The sequence below is a fragment of the Dunckerocampus dactyliophorus genome, chromosome 4 (assembly GCF_027744805.1).
Source record: "Dunckerocampus dactyliophorus isolate RoL2022-P2 chromosome 4, RoL_Ddac_1.1, whole genome shotgun sequence".
In the NCBI taxonomy this organism is placed as follows: Eukaryota; Metazoa; Chordata; class Actinopteri; order Syngnathiformes; family Syngnathidae; genus Dunckerocampus; species Dunckerocampus dactyliophorus.
In genome coordinates, this window is record NC_072822.1 from 21,123,743 (window position 1) to 21,140,000 (window position 16,258).

A 16,258-nucleotide genomic window follows, 5' to 3' on the forward strand; every position below is an offset into this window, starting at 1 on the left:
AAAACAACTACGGTGTTGAAATAACCTACGAAATCTACAACAGACTGCATTAATGATACATGTGAAATTTGTTTGTCGCAAGCAAGTAGCGTTTGGTTGGTTTTACTTCTGTGTTAAAATAACAAGTCACATTTGAACAAAACAATAATAGTTATGCTGGACTTCGGCTTCCTGTACGACGGAATAACATCCGGGTTAAGCCATAGGTCTCGTTGGTCGCCATGTTGCTCAATGAAATTAGCTTCCAACATTGAATATCCGCTAGCAATATTGACATGTTAATGTTAGCATTGTAGCCTTTGTTACGGCACTTGTCATATTATAAAATGACTTAGGGATTATTAAACGACGAAAGACGCCCTGTATCTTGTAAGTAATAACGTACATGTTTTTAAATGTATTATTCGTCAATGCTGACTTCTTAGCAATAACAAGTTAATGCTGTTAGCATTGGCTAGCACGCATACGACGTAGCAATGGTTATTGTTTTGGGTGAAATAGCAGAAACAGCGTTGTATTAGTTAGAGCCATGCATTGTAGGTAGTTTGGGTTTAATGTCTTACAACCCCCAACACCAAAGTTGGTAAATTTATACTTGTATTAATTGAAGTAGCAATGCACTTATACCTGGTTGCTTTTGCTAATGTTACGCCCCTGAGCGATATCGTTATTTATCATTGGAGCCACCATAAACGTCGTAGCAGAGAAATTGTCACTATCCTGGAATCATTACAGTAGTGCATGCAGCCTATTGCGTCTGTCTACATCGCATTATCTCATATCGGTAATAATGTATTGCCTTAATAAAAATGTGTGATGACATTTACGGGGATAATAATATTTCCCGTCATTGTAAAAGATTCATAATAGGCGCGATTACACATTTCCACATGTTAACATTGTTTAACATGTTAGATCAGTGCTGATGAATGATTACATGTGTCTGTTCATAAAGTATGATATGCAATGTTGCAATGTCCTGGTTGTTTTTCTAATACAGGTACTTATTTGGGGAAAGCTTTAACATTTTAGTTTCAGATACTGAAGTCTGGCTATTGCTGTAAAGCATTTCTTTACATGGATCAGTCAATGTTTTTGGAGCTAAGTTAGTGCAAACCTGGTCAGCTAGTTAGAGCAGGATGCTGTATATGATGTGCATTTTTGAGTAAGTCTTTCCTTTCCTCTGCGCAGATTATTGAGGTAGCCATTGTAACAGTGTCACGCAATGCACCATGGAAGCGGGTCACAGAACATTCAACGACACCTTCAGAGGTCTAAGTCTGTCAGTGGATCAGAAGTGGAGGATCAGCAACAAACGGCCATGGCGTCTTCACAACAACAAACTACAGTTACCCACCCTCAGTCTCCCGTAACCACCTTTCCTACCACTGCCAGCCCATCAGCCCCTCAGTCGCCCAATTATCAGATAATCATGAGTCGCAGCCCAGTCACCGGTCAGAACATGAACATCACTTTACAAAATGTGGGACAGATGGTGACTGGCAACCAGCAGATCACCCTAACCCCACTTCCCCTCCAAAACCCAGCATCCCCTGGCTTCCAGCATACTACACCACAGTGGAGGTTTGAGCATACTCCATCTTCCTACATTCAGGTTACATCTCCTTTACCCCAGCCCATGCAGCCCCAAAGTCCCACCCAGCATAGCCCAGTCCCACTGCAAGCTGTCACAAGGCCGGGGGCCCCTGCACTTGGTGTGTGCGGACAGAGTCCGACACGGTTTGTCGAGGCTGGTATGTTAGTGCGGCAAATCGGTTTAGGCAGTCCATCTGGAAGTGGGCATTTTGTGTACCAGGATGGGACAGGGCTGGCCCAGATTGCACCTGGCACACCTAGCCAAATACAGCTGTCTTCTCCAGGAGCACCTGGTTCTGTTCGGGAACGTCGTCTTTCTCAGCCTCTCTCACAGACGGGAGGCACCATTCACCACCTTGGACCTCAAAGTCCCGTGGCTACCGGTGCTGCTCTGCCCACTTTGGCCAGCCCTGGCCACATTACCACTTCGAACCTACCTCCACAGATCAGCAGCATCATACAAGGACAGCTTGCACGCCCAGTGATATTTGAGAAGCCACCACAGGGTGTTGTTGCAGGAGTTGGAACAACAACCACTGCATCTTTTAGTATACCGTCCTCCATTCCACCTTCCAGCCCCTCCTTCACCAGTACACCCCAAGGAAACGCCAACAATCCTCTTGCACCAAACAACACTGCAGTCGGTACTGTTAAAAAACAAGTTCCCAGGAGGTTAGAGGAGATTGCTCCTTCTACTCCAGAGATCGCCCAGCTACGGAATCAGTGCTTAGAGCACCACAGCAAGAAGATGGACAGTTTAAAGGAGGTGTTCAAAGAATACCTTATAGAACTATTCTTTCTGCAGCATCTCCAAGGAAACATGATGGACTACTTGGCCTTTAAAAAGAAACCCTGTGTTCCATTGTATACCTATTTAAGACAGAATGACTTGGACCTTGAAGATGAAGACGAAGAAGAGGAACTGTCTGAGGTCATTAACGATGAGGTATCGCGTTAATCATTTAGTGTGTGTTCAACTGTAAATGTTGTCTTTTTGACACGCTCTGGTGACTATCTTCCATGAATAATGCCACCTTTGCTTTTCTCAGGTAAAAGTTGTCACGGGAAAGGATGGTCAAGCAGTGACACCCGTTGCCATAGCAACACAGCTTCCCCCCAATGTTTCTGCAGCTTTCTCCACCCAGCAGCAGTTTCAGGTAATAGATGCAGTCCTTGTCGGAAAAACTGTTATCAATTAATTATCTGCAGCAAAAGGACAAATATCACTCCTATTTCCTGTGTGACAGGGTCATCCAGGGCCAGCTTCTGGCACTCTTGCCAACCCAGGAGACATGGATGCCTTTAAGAGGCAGCAGGCTATGGTGCAAGCAGGTAGGGCGAGGATCAACAACTCCTGTCTCTCCTATGTTGCTTTTTTCCTCCCCGTTTGCTTTGGTTTTTGTTCTTTTTCTTTTCTCCCTCTAATTGCTTCTGCTTTTAGATATTTGGCATCCTGTACTAGCGCTCTATGTTGAAGTCTTAACTCGAGGAAGGAGAGGTGGCCTGTAAGGTCTTCAGAAGGTCATTGCCCTGTGCAGAGTACTTTTTTTCCGTTATGAGGGTATTGTGTGTTTTAAATCCCAGATCAGGCTAAAAGATCCCGGATTGACGTTGGTCGCCATGGGCTGATTTTCCAGCATCCTGGTGTAGCTCCTTTAGGATCACCTGGCGTGCCACTCCAGCAGCTTATGCCAACTGCGCAAGGTAGGAGTGCTACAACCAGGCTCTCCTTTCTTCTCATGCTGCTGGACGGTTCCCCTTCTTCACAATAAGAAGATCTAAATATGTGAGCCAAAACATTCGTCTGTGACAAACAAACTCCAAGCTACGTCAATAATCCGATCTTCAGACGCTGGAGTTCTCAGCAGTCTTCAGGAAATTCAGTCTTAGCCTTACCAGTAACGTCTTTCTCTGTCAGGATCAAAAGGGGAAGAAGATTATCCAAGTCTGAAGAAGGGTAGTCACACACTGGGAAGATGCCTTGTCTTATGATTTTCTTTCTTTTGTGTTTTTTTTTTTTTTTTTTTTTTTTTTTTAACCATTCTTCGTTATCCATCTCTTCTGTAGTTTCTTTCCATTACTAGTCATGTGTGTTTTGACAGATCTTCCTGTGATGATGGATTTAAAAAAATCTACTGGAGTTGAATCACAGAAAGTGATTCTTGTGGGTTTTGCTTGCTATCCCTCGTTTTGACTCCATTTGTCATTCTTTTTCAATCCCCATGGACATTTCTTAATGGAGTCTTTCACTCTCTGGTCACCCATGCATCATCAACAGGATTTTTAGTCATCATTACGATACTTCTTCAAGTGTCTGTATGCATCTCATGATCACACTGAGTTGACTTCCATCCATGTTATTTCATGGCATTTTGTTCTGACTTGGCTTCTTTCCCTCAGTCTAAGTAGGAGGGGAATCATGAGGAGGAGTTGTGTTCACCGCACAGGTTTTTGCGATTGTGATGGTGTGGGTGTGTCAGGGCCAGGTGTTGGTGGTGTGACGTGCAGGGAGGTAAGGCAGGCGCTGCTTTAGTGTGCACAGCTCCGCTCAGATGCTGTCGGCAAGACCCCGTGTTTGTCCTTTTGCTCACTTCTGTGCTTTGCTGCTTTTTGAGGCATTCAGATGCCTTGATTATTGCTACAATGACATTGCTTTCATGCATGCTAAACATAGTGTTATTGTGTGTCCGCTTTGTATTTTGATTTTGTCTCTCTTCTCCCTGTCTTTTTTTTCCCACTTTTTCTTTCCTTAAAATTATTTGTCAAAATCTCAGTGCATGTATGTTTTTGATGTTTGAACCATATTTAACATGAAATGCAATGTTTTGATTTTGCATTAACCAATGTAGTGTTTTGTTTGAGAGACATGTAGATGACCATATTAATTTCATTTCTTCTGTAATCATTTTCTGTATAAGTTTCTGCTCTGATCATCAGGAAGTAGTACACTTCTGTTGAATCAAGTTCATCTATTTCATAAGGCGCATTTCTCAGGAGCTCTAATTGCTGATATTCAAACAATTAAAAACAAATATATATAATTTTTTTTTTTTATTTTAGTATCATGTATACAGGGAAAGCTACCACACAACTAATGTCAAATAAAGGACAGACTACAGACAGAATGTATTTTTAAAAATCTATACATCTTTATGCACATCACCCCTTTGTATGTCCTATAACTTGGTTTCTATGTGTGCAGGCGGGATGCCGCCTACTCCTCAAGCAGTCCAGATTGCCGGACAGAAGCAAAACCAACAGCAATATGACCCATCCAAAGGACCGCCAGTGCAGAATGCAGCTAGCCTACATACTCCACCGCCTCAGCTGCCAGGCAGGTTGCCACAAGGTGCCCTCCCAATGGCTGGCTTGCCAGTCACACTGCCCCAGCAGGCTCAAATTGTGGAGAGTATAGTCCAACCTGGAAGTCAACTCCAAGCGCAGGTGAAAGTACAGACTGGTAGCACAATCATGGCTTCAGTAAATCCCCACACACAACTCCAGGCACAGCTCCAGCAGCAGATGCAACCAGGTCTTCATATCCAGTTGCCTCCCCAGCAGCAACAAACCCAGGCAATGCTACATTCAGGACAAGCAGTCAGTCTGACTGAAACATTTACATATAATTTGCATTTACTTTAAATTGGATTGCAATGTTAAGCTTTGTTTCCTTTTTCACAGACTGTGATTCTTGGTCGTCCTGGTGCAGAGGCAACCCTACCAGTTCAAAGAATTATGACCAACTCAATACCAGTCACCTCCATGTCTCCTGCTTCCCTCCCTACTTCTAACTCAGTTCCAACATCACAACCGACAAGTCCTCTGCGCTCTATTTGCGCCAATACAAATCCAAGCACACAGTCCAAACTGACTGGTACCAATGGTATCTCTGGAATCAAAATGAGTGGCTTTGGTCAAAATGCAACCATGCAGTCATCGCAGGAGCCTTCTCAAGATAAGCAAGTTGAGCAAGCTAAACTGGTAAATGATGGTTGATGAAAATACTGTATACTGTATGTTTTGAAACTTCATCAATATACTGTATCTGAGGCAATAGAACTTTTGTCTTGCCTCATATCCTCAGGAGAATCAAGTGCACCAACGCATCTCAGAGCTTAGAAAGGATGGCCAGTGGTCAGCCAGTAGGCTCCCCAAACTTGTAGAAGCCTCTCGTCCAAAATCACATTGGGACTACCTCCTGGAGGAGATGCAGTGGATGGCAGCTGACTTTGCCCAGGAGAGGAGATGGAAAGAGGCTGTTGCAAAGAAGGTACTGTATAGAATGGAATATTTAAAAAAATCAAATGCTAAAAAAAGTGACATATTTGCAGAATCTCTATAGAATTCTATATTTAAAGTCAAAATGCCCTGTGGTTTTATTTCAGCTTGTTCGAACCTGCGCTCGTTACCATCAAGAGCAGAAGAAAAGTGAAGAGAGGTCAAAGAAGGAAAAGGAACTTCATCTTCGCCACATTGCCAGCACAATTGCCAGAGAGGTGGATTTTTTCTGGTCTAACATTGAGCAGGTATGTTTGCTAAAATTGTATTTATGACAGCCTACTTGGCTAGAACTATCAGTTGGTGTTGATAGTGTGAAATCTTTGTTTTGCACAATATAATTACACTAAGTATAACTAACTAACTATAATGTTACTGATCATGATTAAACTTAAACATATTTAGAAAACTCGTATATAACAACACGGAACAATGCCTCCCCATACTATTATATTAGTGCACTGTCATCGTGAGAAGGTTTAGTTAATTCTATTTTCTAAAATATAGCGCAAGATTTTGTGTCATATTTCAAAATTTAAACGGAACTTAACCCATGAGGTTTTTTTTTTTTTGTCAGGTTGTGGAAATTAAACTTCACTTTGAAATTAATGAAAAGAGGATTCGTGCACTTAGCTTGCAAAAAGCCTCAGTCAAAGGTAAGGTTCAAGTTTGGACATTTTCTGTATTATAAAAGAACATTGTGGACATTTTAACTCTTACAGTACCAGGTCATACTGTAGGAGAGAGAGGCAGTAGCAAGGTATGTTCTGTTCTCAATCATGAATAAATTACAACATAAAAGCATGTCTTACGTCATATCTTTTTTTTCCTATTTTAGGAGGTTCCCATTCCATCCAGAAAAAGAAAATTAAGTTCATCTTTAAGTGATAAAACTGGTATGCTTGAAACAATCAAGTTTGATTTCAAATAATATAGTGGCAGAAGGCGTAGTGGTCATCACGCTGCAATTAAAAAAATAAAAAATCTTGTATTTGAGTGTCAGTTTTTTGTGTATTCTAGATGAAGAGAGCACGATAGCGGAACAGGAGATTATGGAGGGGGACGCAGATTACAAAACTGAGTTGGCTGAACTTGCCAAAGATGGTATTACTGATTGTGCTTCTTTCACTGTCCATTTTTGGCCTTAACCTGTTTGTGTTAAATTACTTTGTCTACAACATATTCAGGGGGGATTATTAGCAGCAGTATTACACAGTTCAGTGTACAAATGAATGTACTGTATGTCGAACTGTAATTTTAAGGTTACATTTCTAAACTGTAATTTTAAGGTTACATTTCTACATTCAGTGACATATTCTTGTGCAGCAAATTAATTCATTTATATTTCAAGAATGTAAATGATGGTGATTATTCTTTCGTTGCTGTGTCATCAAAGTGTTGTGCTTCTTAACTTGTTTTTGTTTTGTTTGCTCTTAGCTGAGTTGCCTCTGGATGCTTTGAAGAAGCAATATGCTGGTGCTTACGCTGATGGCTTCATGTGGCCTCACTCTAGTCCTCAAAGTGATGAAGATGATGAAGAAGAGACTGAAGGTGCCCGTGTTGTCTGAAAATGAAATGCAGTGTTTTGACACACAATGTTTAATATGTTTTATTATGTTATCCTTTGTAAATTACATTGTTTTCTAATTTTCAGGAACTACCTGTCCTGTGAGCAGTTCACCTGAGGCAGTGCTGATAGACTCTTTGCTCATTGTGGACCAGTATCTTAGTCCCGACGCGGGCTCTTCTTGCGATTCTGATGCCCGATCTGCCAGAGACATATCTGAAGTGGCTGCTGCAACAGAGACCCTTCTGCCCAAGGGTCCTTTCAAGACCACTTCATCGGTAAGACCACACAAAATGCAAAACATTCACAATTGCTTTTGTTAAAACCTTTTAATTTTATTTTACTAGACCCGCAGTACTGCACCCTTTCTACTGCATGGCTCACTGAGAGAATATCAACAAATTGGTGTTGACTGGCTGGTAAAGTTATACAAAAAGCACCTCAATGGTATTCTTGCTGATGAGACAGGCCTTGGCAAGACTGTACAGACCGTTGCGTACATGGCCCATCTAGCTGGTCAAGAGGGTATGCACCTATTGATATTATTAACGCAATATGTTGTTGTCTTTAATATTGGACGCAATAAATGTCTTTTTTTCCCCCAACAGGTGTCTGGGGACCTCACCTCATTGTGGTTCGGACATGTAAATTGTTGAATTGGGAGGTTGAGTTCAAGCGCTGGTGTCCTGGCCTTAAAATTCTCCTCTATTTGGGAACCAAGAAGGAGCGCAGATTTCAGAGAACGGTAGGTGTTTTTGCATTACAAGAAAATGTATTATATATATCAACACGACTTCCTAAATAATTGTGGAAAGGAGGTATCTTGATATATGGTCTGATCTACAGAGGTGGCGGGAAACGAACAGCTTCCATGTATGTGTAACATCATACAAGCTGTTGATGAAGGACCACAGCCGCTTTTTGAGGCAAAAGTGGAGACACTTGATTCTGGATGAGGTGCAGCTCATCAAAAATATGACTGAAAAACACTGGGAAACAATCTTTGCTCTTAGAAGGTTAGCTGAGATAAATATTGCCAATTAACATTCTTTCACAATCACTAAATAACATATTTTAGTGAGGCACAGTGTTCTGAGTAATGAAGTGTTTTTTGTTTTTTAATCAATCCGCAGTGAACAGCGGATCCTCCTCATCAATACCCCACTTCAGAATACCCTCAAGGAGCTGTGGACTATGATCCACTTCCTCATGCCAGGAATCACCAGGCCCTACTCTGACTTTCCAGTTAAGGCAGGCACAGACCAGAATCAGGACTACTGCCACAAACTTGTCATTCGGTTGCACAGGGTGGGTATTCTTCAGACAAATGCCCCCACAAATTGATTTATTGCTCAAACCTGTAAATTTTTGTAACACAAAATCGACTTGATCTTACCCATAGATGATTCAGCCTTTCATTTTGAGACGCTCCAAAAGAGAAGTGGAAAAGCAGTTGCCAAAGAAGTATGAACACATCCTGAAGTGCCGCCTTTCCAGCAGGCAGAAGACCCTGTATGAGGATATCCTCACTCAACCTGGGTGAGGAAAAAATATATATTTTTGTTCCATACAACTCACTCACACACACTGATAATTACAGTTTCATTGGTTAATGTGTATATATTAGATCAGGGGTTTTCAAAGTCTGACACATTGAGCCTCGCAGAGAACTTAAAGGAAAACTGTACTATTTTTGTAATTGTGCCCATCATCCACAATCCTTATGTGAGAAATGAAGACATATATTTGGTTTCTCTTTTCTGTGCATTTGAAAGATATAAAAACAGCCATCTCAGTAGTGCACGTAATGGGATACACCTATGCCGTCTACAAAACTATTAAAACACCTCCAACAACATTTTATGGTTTTATATACATGCTGTGACCATGTAGTAACAGGTACATTCATGATCATTTGTGTATTTTGGTGATTCTAAGCATTGCCGGAGCGTCCTTGCTCGGCGCATTGATTTCACATTGCAATGTCGTAGAAACAAACACCTAAACTTCTGTCAACTGCGTTAACGTTTCCAAACTCAGAAATAAAAACTCAGCAGTAGTATCGGCATCTCGAATATGTAGCTTTACCTTTTGGTAATGTCTTTTGGTACAGGCATTTCGAGCACGATGCGCTACGGGCGAGCCGACTAGCAGCTAGCTGGTGTGGTATGGCTAAGTGTCAATACGCCAGTAATGTAGTTGATCGGCGTAACAATGTTAATAATAATAATAACGATGTCGCTTTAGCTTGGATAATATGCACATCGCATTATATGTAAATGGCGCATTGTTGGGGCTTTTTGGAGACTTTTTCAGACGACTTTATAAAAGGAATAAGTATGTCCAGTACGTGCAGTAACGAGCTAGCTGTTTTTAGCATTGTGGATGATGGGCAAAATTCCAAAAAAGGTGCAGTTTTCCTTTAAAGTGACTAGATTAAACAACGCAGACATTATTGACAGCTGAAGAAACCAAGCCCTTCAGTGTGCTGTATGTGTTTAAACACTTAACATTAGTTGGGATTATAGGCACCAGTATAGTTGGACAACCAGAGACCGCATGTTAGTAAATGTGTGTCTTTTGTTTGGTTGTGTTTTAGTGCTGAAGAGGCATTGAAGACTGGCCACTTTGTCAGCGTGCTTCAGGTCTTGATGCAGTTGCAGCGTGTGTGTAACCACCCAGACTTGGTCGCCCCCCGAGAGACAAGCAGCTCCTACTTCTGCCCTTCTCTACGATACAATAGCCCATCACTTGTACTGGGAGCGCTGCAGAATGCCTCAAGCAAAGTATGCACTTTTGTTATTTATACATTAATTCTCATAAAACATCTCTCTTGATATACCACCCTGACTTCCTTCTGTTGTCCTTCACCTTATCTTGTCAGGATACAAACATGTCCCTGTTTGATTTGATCAATAATGAGAATCGACTGACTCGGTATCAGACTGAAGAGGCAGTACCCAAATTAAAGATCACGCAGCACCTTATAGAGGAGATCTACAGCGGTCCAGAACCACCACCACGTCCCAAGCCATGCCCAATAAAGCCTGCAAGGTTTCAAATGATTTATTTATTTATTTATTTTAGAATCCAAAGCAAATATTCCAACAGATATAAAATGTATGCAATGTCTTTCCTCATTAGATTGTTCCAACCGGTACAGTATGGGACAAAGCCAGAAGGTCGCCTTGTCACCTTCACAAGTGCAGCAGGTCCAAATCCACCAACAAGCTCCTCTGCTACAACCAACTCTGTTTCCACCACCAGCCAATCATCACAGGCCAGGGGAAAGACCCCTATTACCTCTGCAGCTAGTACAGCAGCTTCTCAAGGTAAGGTATCATTGGACCAGATCGTCCAAATATCAGCAGCATATCCACAGCTTCAACATTCCCAAATTATTCTCTCCAGTCCAATGAGTCTCTCATATTTTATGGTTTATTATAATTACATGGCACATTTCCCTTCCTTTTCAATTATTTTACCTTTTTGGTTTATTAATAAAAATCGATTGATTTTGTATCAGTCCACCTGTAGGAAGAAATCTTTTGATCTTGGTTATATCTGTACATATATGGGCTCTATCCCCCCACAACCTTGAACAGAATAAACGGAATAGAATGGATGGGTGGATTCTGGGAAGTTTTTCTATTTTTTGAGTTACCGACTTGGCCACTAAGTAGAACTACACCGACATCTGATTTTGATTTGTTTCCACTTGAAACTCCAAAATGTGTTAGTATATACATACTGTATATCAGATCAAAAACTGCTAAATTAGGCTGGACTAGTGCATACACTGTTTTGACACAGTTTTTTTTTACTCTTTCAATCATTTTGACAAATAAAATTACTTTTTCACTTGGGGTTCTCTGTAACCTGAAGAATTCTCCCCTTTCCCTTTGTGTTACATATGGGAGCAGTGTTTATTGTGGAGGGCAATTTTTTATATAAATATATATATATGCTAGGTGTTTGAAAGTCTTTTGTTCTGCCTTTTCATTACAGGAGGGGATGCAGTGAAAATTGCCCAGCTTGCCAACATAGCTGGCAATCCGAATCGTATCTCCCAGCCAGAGACTCCTGTCACTCTACAATTTCAGGGCAACAAATTTACTCTGTCCCCCAGCCAGCTCCGCCAGCTCACCACTGGACAGCCCTTGCAACTACAAGGTAATAAATACTATATGTACCCTATTACATGTTTATTGCTTGACGACCTGTTGTATCAAAAGGTGTATGGGGTAAGATGCCTTCAACTTATTAACAGTGTAACTCACAGTCATCACTAACTGATGTTCGCAGTACCTCTTAGCCGTTAAAGATCATAGTTGCACCTGCTACAGCCTTTGTTTATGTTATGAATTCCTGCTTCAGCCCTTTTCCTGTAATAGTATCATAAAAATTATCTTCATGAAAAAATGAAAGTTAGGTTTCAAATGAGCACTCTTGGTAATTCTTTATATATGGTGGTTTTAGGAAACATTCTGCAAATTGTGTCAGCTCCTGGGCAACAAATCATCAGGCCCCAGGGGTCTATGATAATGCAAACTATGGCACAAGCTGTCCCTAACTCCAATGCCTCAGCTTCACCCAGCGCACCTCATCCAGCTCTGCCAACAGTCCAGCAAGGTGACTCATCCATTACCATTTCATATCATACATCTTGTCCTGTGAAGCAGTTTTTAAGTATGTGACTTGCTAGATAGAATGTGTCCTTCAGCTCACATTGTATGTTTGGACTAGGTTTGACCACAAATGCTACAGCAAGCCCTACTAAGCTCACTAATGCTTCCTCACAGGTTAGTACATTAAATTAAAGATTTGCCTTTAAGAATTCACATGGTACAGTCAGACAGAGAAGCACAATTTTTAAGACTAAAGCTTTGTAAGGACTCTCTGCATATTGTGTTCTTGATTATCAGGAGTCTTCGGAAGAAAAGAGTCGGCAAGCAAAGCGGCGTTTGAGCCTCCTTTTTGAAGCAAATGAGCGACGCTGTAGCCGCAGAGTTCTGTATGGATCAGACTTGTTACAGGCGTGTACGGTGAGCTCAGTGTCTGGTCACTCAGCTTTGACTGCTGGAGGATGGATGTGGGTGGGTAGAGAGAGCTGCATCATGGCCCAGAAAACCTGTGTGGCAACCACCTCTACACTACAGTCTACCCTGCTTTCTACTGAGGACCGCGTGCAAGCTACCAACAGCCTTGTAAAGAGGTACTTACTGCAGTCGCTGTCTGTTAGACGTGATCAGCTAATAACTCAATATTTTATATTAGATGGCATTTTTGGGGTATTGGTTACACATCAACTTTACCATTATCATACTAGATTAACGCCTATTAGAGAAATGAAGACAGATGATCACAATTGAAATTCCTTTTCATCAATTTTTCCAACTTTGTGTTTAGTGGTCATGCTCTTCCAACTCTGAGAAAACCTACTCCTTGTCACTTTCCAGGCTGGTATGTGTGGTGCCTCCAGCTGTAGCCCCACCTCCTAACTTGTATGCAGCCAATCCTCCGGTCCCCTACACTATTGAACAAAAGTTACACCACCGTCAGCTGCAGGAATCCTTTGCTCCCCACACTGCCCAAATGCACCACTTGGTGACTGGGAATGACTGCTATTCCCTTGACCTTCAGCTAATGCAGATTGACTCAGGTCAGATGGATTCTCTACCTTCATCTACCACAAAATAATCCGGTGTATTTTTCTTCATTCCGATGCTGTGCACTTTTTCCAAGTGGAAAAAAAATCCCCAAAACACCATTTAACTGTGGATTTTTTTTGTCAAAGGCAAACTAGAAGCTCTGGCCATTCTACTGCAGAAGCTTAGGTCAGACAATCGGCGTGTCCTCATCTTCACTCAGATGGGGAAGATGCTTGACATCCTGGAGGCATTCCTTGATTATAGGCAACTCACTTATGTGCGAGTGGATGAAAGCTACACTCCAGATGAACGACAGGTAAAAAAACAAAACAAAAAAAAACACTTGAGGTTGTTGTCTTGAGGTTGTGCTGGGAGGCAGGCTTCTCTTGTGAAGTGTATTTTCTGTATTACTGTTGTTGTAGAAGTTTGATCCTTTTGACATAATTTCGACATAATACATGTTGTCATAGATCAATATGGACTCAGATGTTTGATATAGGCAATCATTCAGCAATCATGGCCGTGCAAATTTGCAGATTATTGGTTAAAATATTTTTATTTATTTTCTCTCTGAAAATAGACAATACTTTCAGCAGAAAAGACATCTGATTAACCATAAATTGGGAACAATTTATAAATGTGTGGTAACACAGGTAAGCTATATAGCATATATGTACTACTGTTCAACCACAATTTTTGCGTGTTCGTTTTTGTGCTTTACTGATAATGTTTTGTCAGCACGCGCTGAGATTTTGCACTTTGTCGTTGAATGCACCATAGTTGTGTGCCTTTTCACCACACTACAACATGTGGAATCAAAACATGGCTCTGTTGTAATGGACAGATGTAAAAGAGTTACTTAGTGTTGCACAACTGAATTTAAGCCAATGCTGAAAATGGTGACAAACACAGGTAAGAAGGTATGAAGAAATGTAAGAAAAGAGCAATTAACAGTTCAGCTAAAATTAGATATACTGACCTGCCACAACATTATGTACATGTGAAAAATATGAAAAAGAGCTTTAAAAAGATCATGTTCAGTCTTGTTTGACGCAGAGGTATTACTTTAACAAAAATATTGGCAATATTTAAACTCAGTAGGTATACCTACCATTGCAGTCAGGTGTTGGAAGCTACTGATGATGTTGTAGTGGACATCCATTTGTGTGTGGGTTTTTGCAACCGTGTGTGGTGTTTTTGTTGTTTTTCCTCAACACTGGTTGGGGCCACCCTTACCGTAGACCAATAACTCTGGCAATTATGTGCACTATCCAACACCAGAGCCTCCCAGTGTCAGTGTAGAGTTCTGGCTCTACGGGCGCGCCATATTATGCACTTTTCCCTCCTTACTGGATTTTGTGCTATACAGGCCTCCAAATCGTTGCACATAATAAGACATTGACATCACACTGCCTTGCTCTAAATTTCTATAATACTACATGGTGGTGTTGTGTTTGTTGTGAACTGTATAATACATTTTAATAACTTTCTTTTTTGTCCCACTTTTTTCTTGTCATCTCCCTGCAGGAGACGATAAAGACCTTTAACAGGAACAGGCAGATTTTCTGCAGCATCCTGACAAACCACTGCTGCGCTGCAGTTGGAACTGTGTTCGATGCAGATGCCATCATCTTCTATGACACAGACCTAAATCCCAGCATGGATGCCCGCACCCAGGAGTGGTGTGACAAAATTGGGCGCGCTAAGGATATACACATTTACAGGTGATATTCCCGTGCATTTACATGCTGCATCAAATGGCAATATATTTGTTTTTCTGAAATCATTATTTTTCACTAACTGAAAAAGTTAAGAATTTTCTAAGGATTTTCCATGTTTCTTTGCCCAGATTGGAGAGCGGAAACTCCATTGAAGAGAAACTGTTGAAGAATGGAACCAAGGACTTGATCAGAGAGGTGGCTGCACAGGGCACTGACTACACTCTGGCTTTCCTCACACAAGTAAGATCAGCTCATCCTTATTTTGTCTGAGTGTCAGGAGAACTGCCCAAGTCCAGTTTGTAGTATTGTCTCTGGCAAAATAAACCATACCCATTATCTTATTTATGGTAACGGAACCCATGTGTGGTGTATTTCTAGCGGACAATCCAGGATTTGTTTGAGGTGGAGGCAGGCTCAGGGGAAAAAGTGGAGGAATTTGTGGTCCTTCACCAGGAGCCTTCAGCCTCTGAGACCATATCTCCAAAGGTGGCTAGGCCCTACATCCAAGCGCTCCATAGCATCAACTTGGATGAGTCATCAGAAACAGAAGATGAGGAAATGGAGCAGGAAGAGATAACAGGCAAGCATTCTGATATGGAGTCAGAGAGCTTGGGTAAGGATGAGCCTGCTGAGATTGAGGATCTTATTGCAGTAATGGAACAGGTACCTTAATTGTTTTTATTTGTCATTGAAACAAGATACTTAGTATTTGTTTTGTCATGAGTTTTTATGTGTGTTCTCCAAACAGCTCACACCAATTGAAAGGTATGCCCTGCACTACCTAGAGTACCTCCACACCAGTGAAGATGAAACTGTGCTCAAGGTACTGTTAACAACAATAACAAAGATAAAAATATGAATACTTTAAAAGTAAATAAATAAATAAATAAAGTAAAACTTAAAGCTTTGTGTTGGGGTGTGATGAGATCTTGCGCCGCAAGATTAAAACATGACGAGATTTCTCAATTGGAGAAAGCTGCTTCGCGAGAATGGGGCAGCCAATCAGACTGTGAACTTTGGCATTGCTACTATGAAAGATAATAAACATAATATGGACATGCCAATGTGCAAGGCATTATTGGAAGCGCACATTATGTGCTTTACACACACTTTAAACCCTGCAATCCAACCTACCTTGGTATTCCCAGCGTCAGCGAATGACGTGTGCATGTTTATCTATCGGAGTTGAACAGCTGCCAGGCATGTTAATATCCAAGCAGAAGCTGTAGTATTTCTACATTTGATTAAAGTAACTAGATTGATCAGATCAAAACACGTAGATGTTCAGACTTGTCTGCACCCTTAATCACCGTTACCATTTAATCACCATCAACATTTATGGCAGCACCGGGTTTGTTCAGAGCAGGTATCCAAGTACAGTGCACCATGGCGGACACAGCAGGTGGCTTACTCCGCTCAATACTCTAGTTCTCCTGACCGCTGTA

At 41.4% G+C, this 16,258-nt stretch overlaps 1 protein-coding gene across 11 annotated transcripts in view; it reads left to right on the forward strand.

Moving 5' to 3' along the window:
- The first annotated feature begins 202 nt into the window (after positions 1-202).
- The window catches only part of ep400 (E1A binding protein p400), a 24,798-nt gene continuing 8,742 nt past the window's right edge, over positions 203-16,258 (forward strand). For 5 of the 11 annotated variants that reach the window (XM_054774279.1, XM_054774281.1, XM_054774282.1 and 2 more), the window contains exons 1-33: positions 203-369; positions 1,192-2,542; positions 2,646-2,753; positions 2,844-2,928; positions 3,181-3,300; positions 4,799-5,193; positions 5,278-5,577; positions 5,654-5,866; positions 5,982-6,122; positions 6,452-6,530; positions 6,597-6,634; positions 6,713-6,770; positions 6,895-6,978; positions 7,312-7,425; positions 7,529-7,719; positions 7,789-7,966; positions 8,050-8,186; positions 8,288-8,457; positions 8,575-8,749; positions 8,844-8,980; positions 10,041-10,227; positions 10,326-10,495; positions 10,586-10,773; positions 11,450-11,614; positions 11,921-12,073; positions 12,188-12,243; positions 12,367-12,656; positions 12,901-13,103; positions 13,239-13,408; positions 14,620-14,816; positions 14,942-15,053; positions 15,192-15,476; positions 15,562-15,636. In XM_054774279.1, the coding sequence (XP_054630254.1) occupies positions 1,226-2,542; positions 2,646-2,753; positions 2,844-2,928; positions 3,181-3,300; positions 4,799-5,193; positions 5,278-5,577; positions 5,654-5,866; positions 5,982-6,122; positions 6,452-6,530; positions 6,597-6,634; positions 6,713-6,770; positions 6,895-6,978; positions 7,312-7,425; positions 7,529-7,719; positions 7,789-7,966; positions 8,050-8,186; positions 8,288-8,457; positions 8,575-8,749; positions 8,844-8,980; positions 10,041-10,227; positions 10,326-10,495; positions 10,586-10,773; positions 11,450-11,614; positions 11,921-12,073; positions 12,188-12,243; positions 12,367-12,656; positions 12,901-13,103; positions 13,239-13,408; positions 14,620-14,816; positions 14,942-15,053; positions 15,192-15,476; positions 15,562-15,636 (6,291 nt within the window). In that variant the 5' untranslated portion in view covers positions 203-369; positions 1,192-1,225. The remainder of the gene's footprint in view (positions 370-1,191; positions 2,543-2,645; positions 2,754-2,843; positions 2,929-3,180; positions 3,301-4,798; positions 5,194-5,277; positions 5,578-5,653; positions 5,867-5,981; positions 6,123-6,451; positions 6,531-6,596; positions 6,635-6,712; positions 6,771-6,894; positions 6,979-7,311; positions 7,426-7,528; positions 7,720-7,788; positions 7,967-8,049; positions 8,187-8,287; positions 8,458-8,574; positions 8,750-8,843; positions 8,981-10,040; positions 10,228-10,325; positions 10,496-10,585; positions 10,774-11,449; positions 11,615-11,920; positions 12,074-12,187; positions 12,244-12,366; positions 12,657-12,900; positions 13,104-13,238; positions 13,409-14,619; positions 14,817-14,941; positions 15,054-15,191; positions 15,477-15,561; positions 15,637-16,258) is intronic. The other 6 variants (XM_054774286.1, XM_054774288.1, XM_054774291.1 and 3 more) reach the window with 3 other exon arrangements.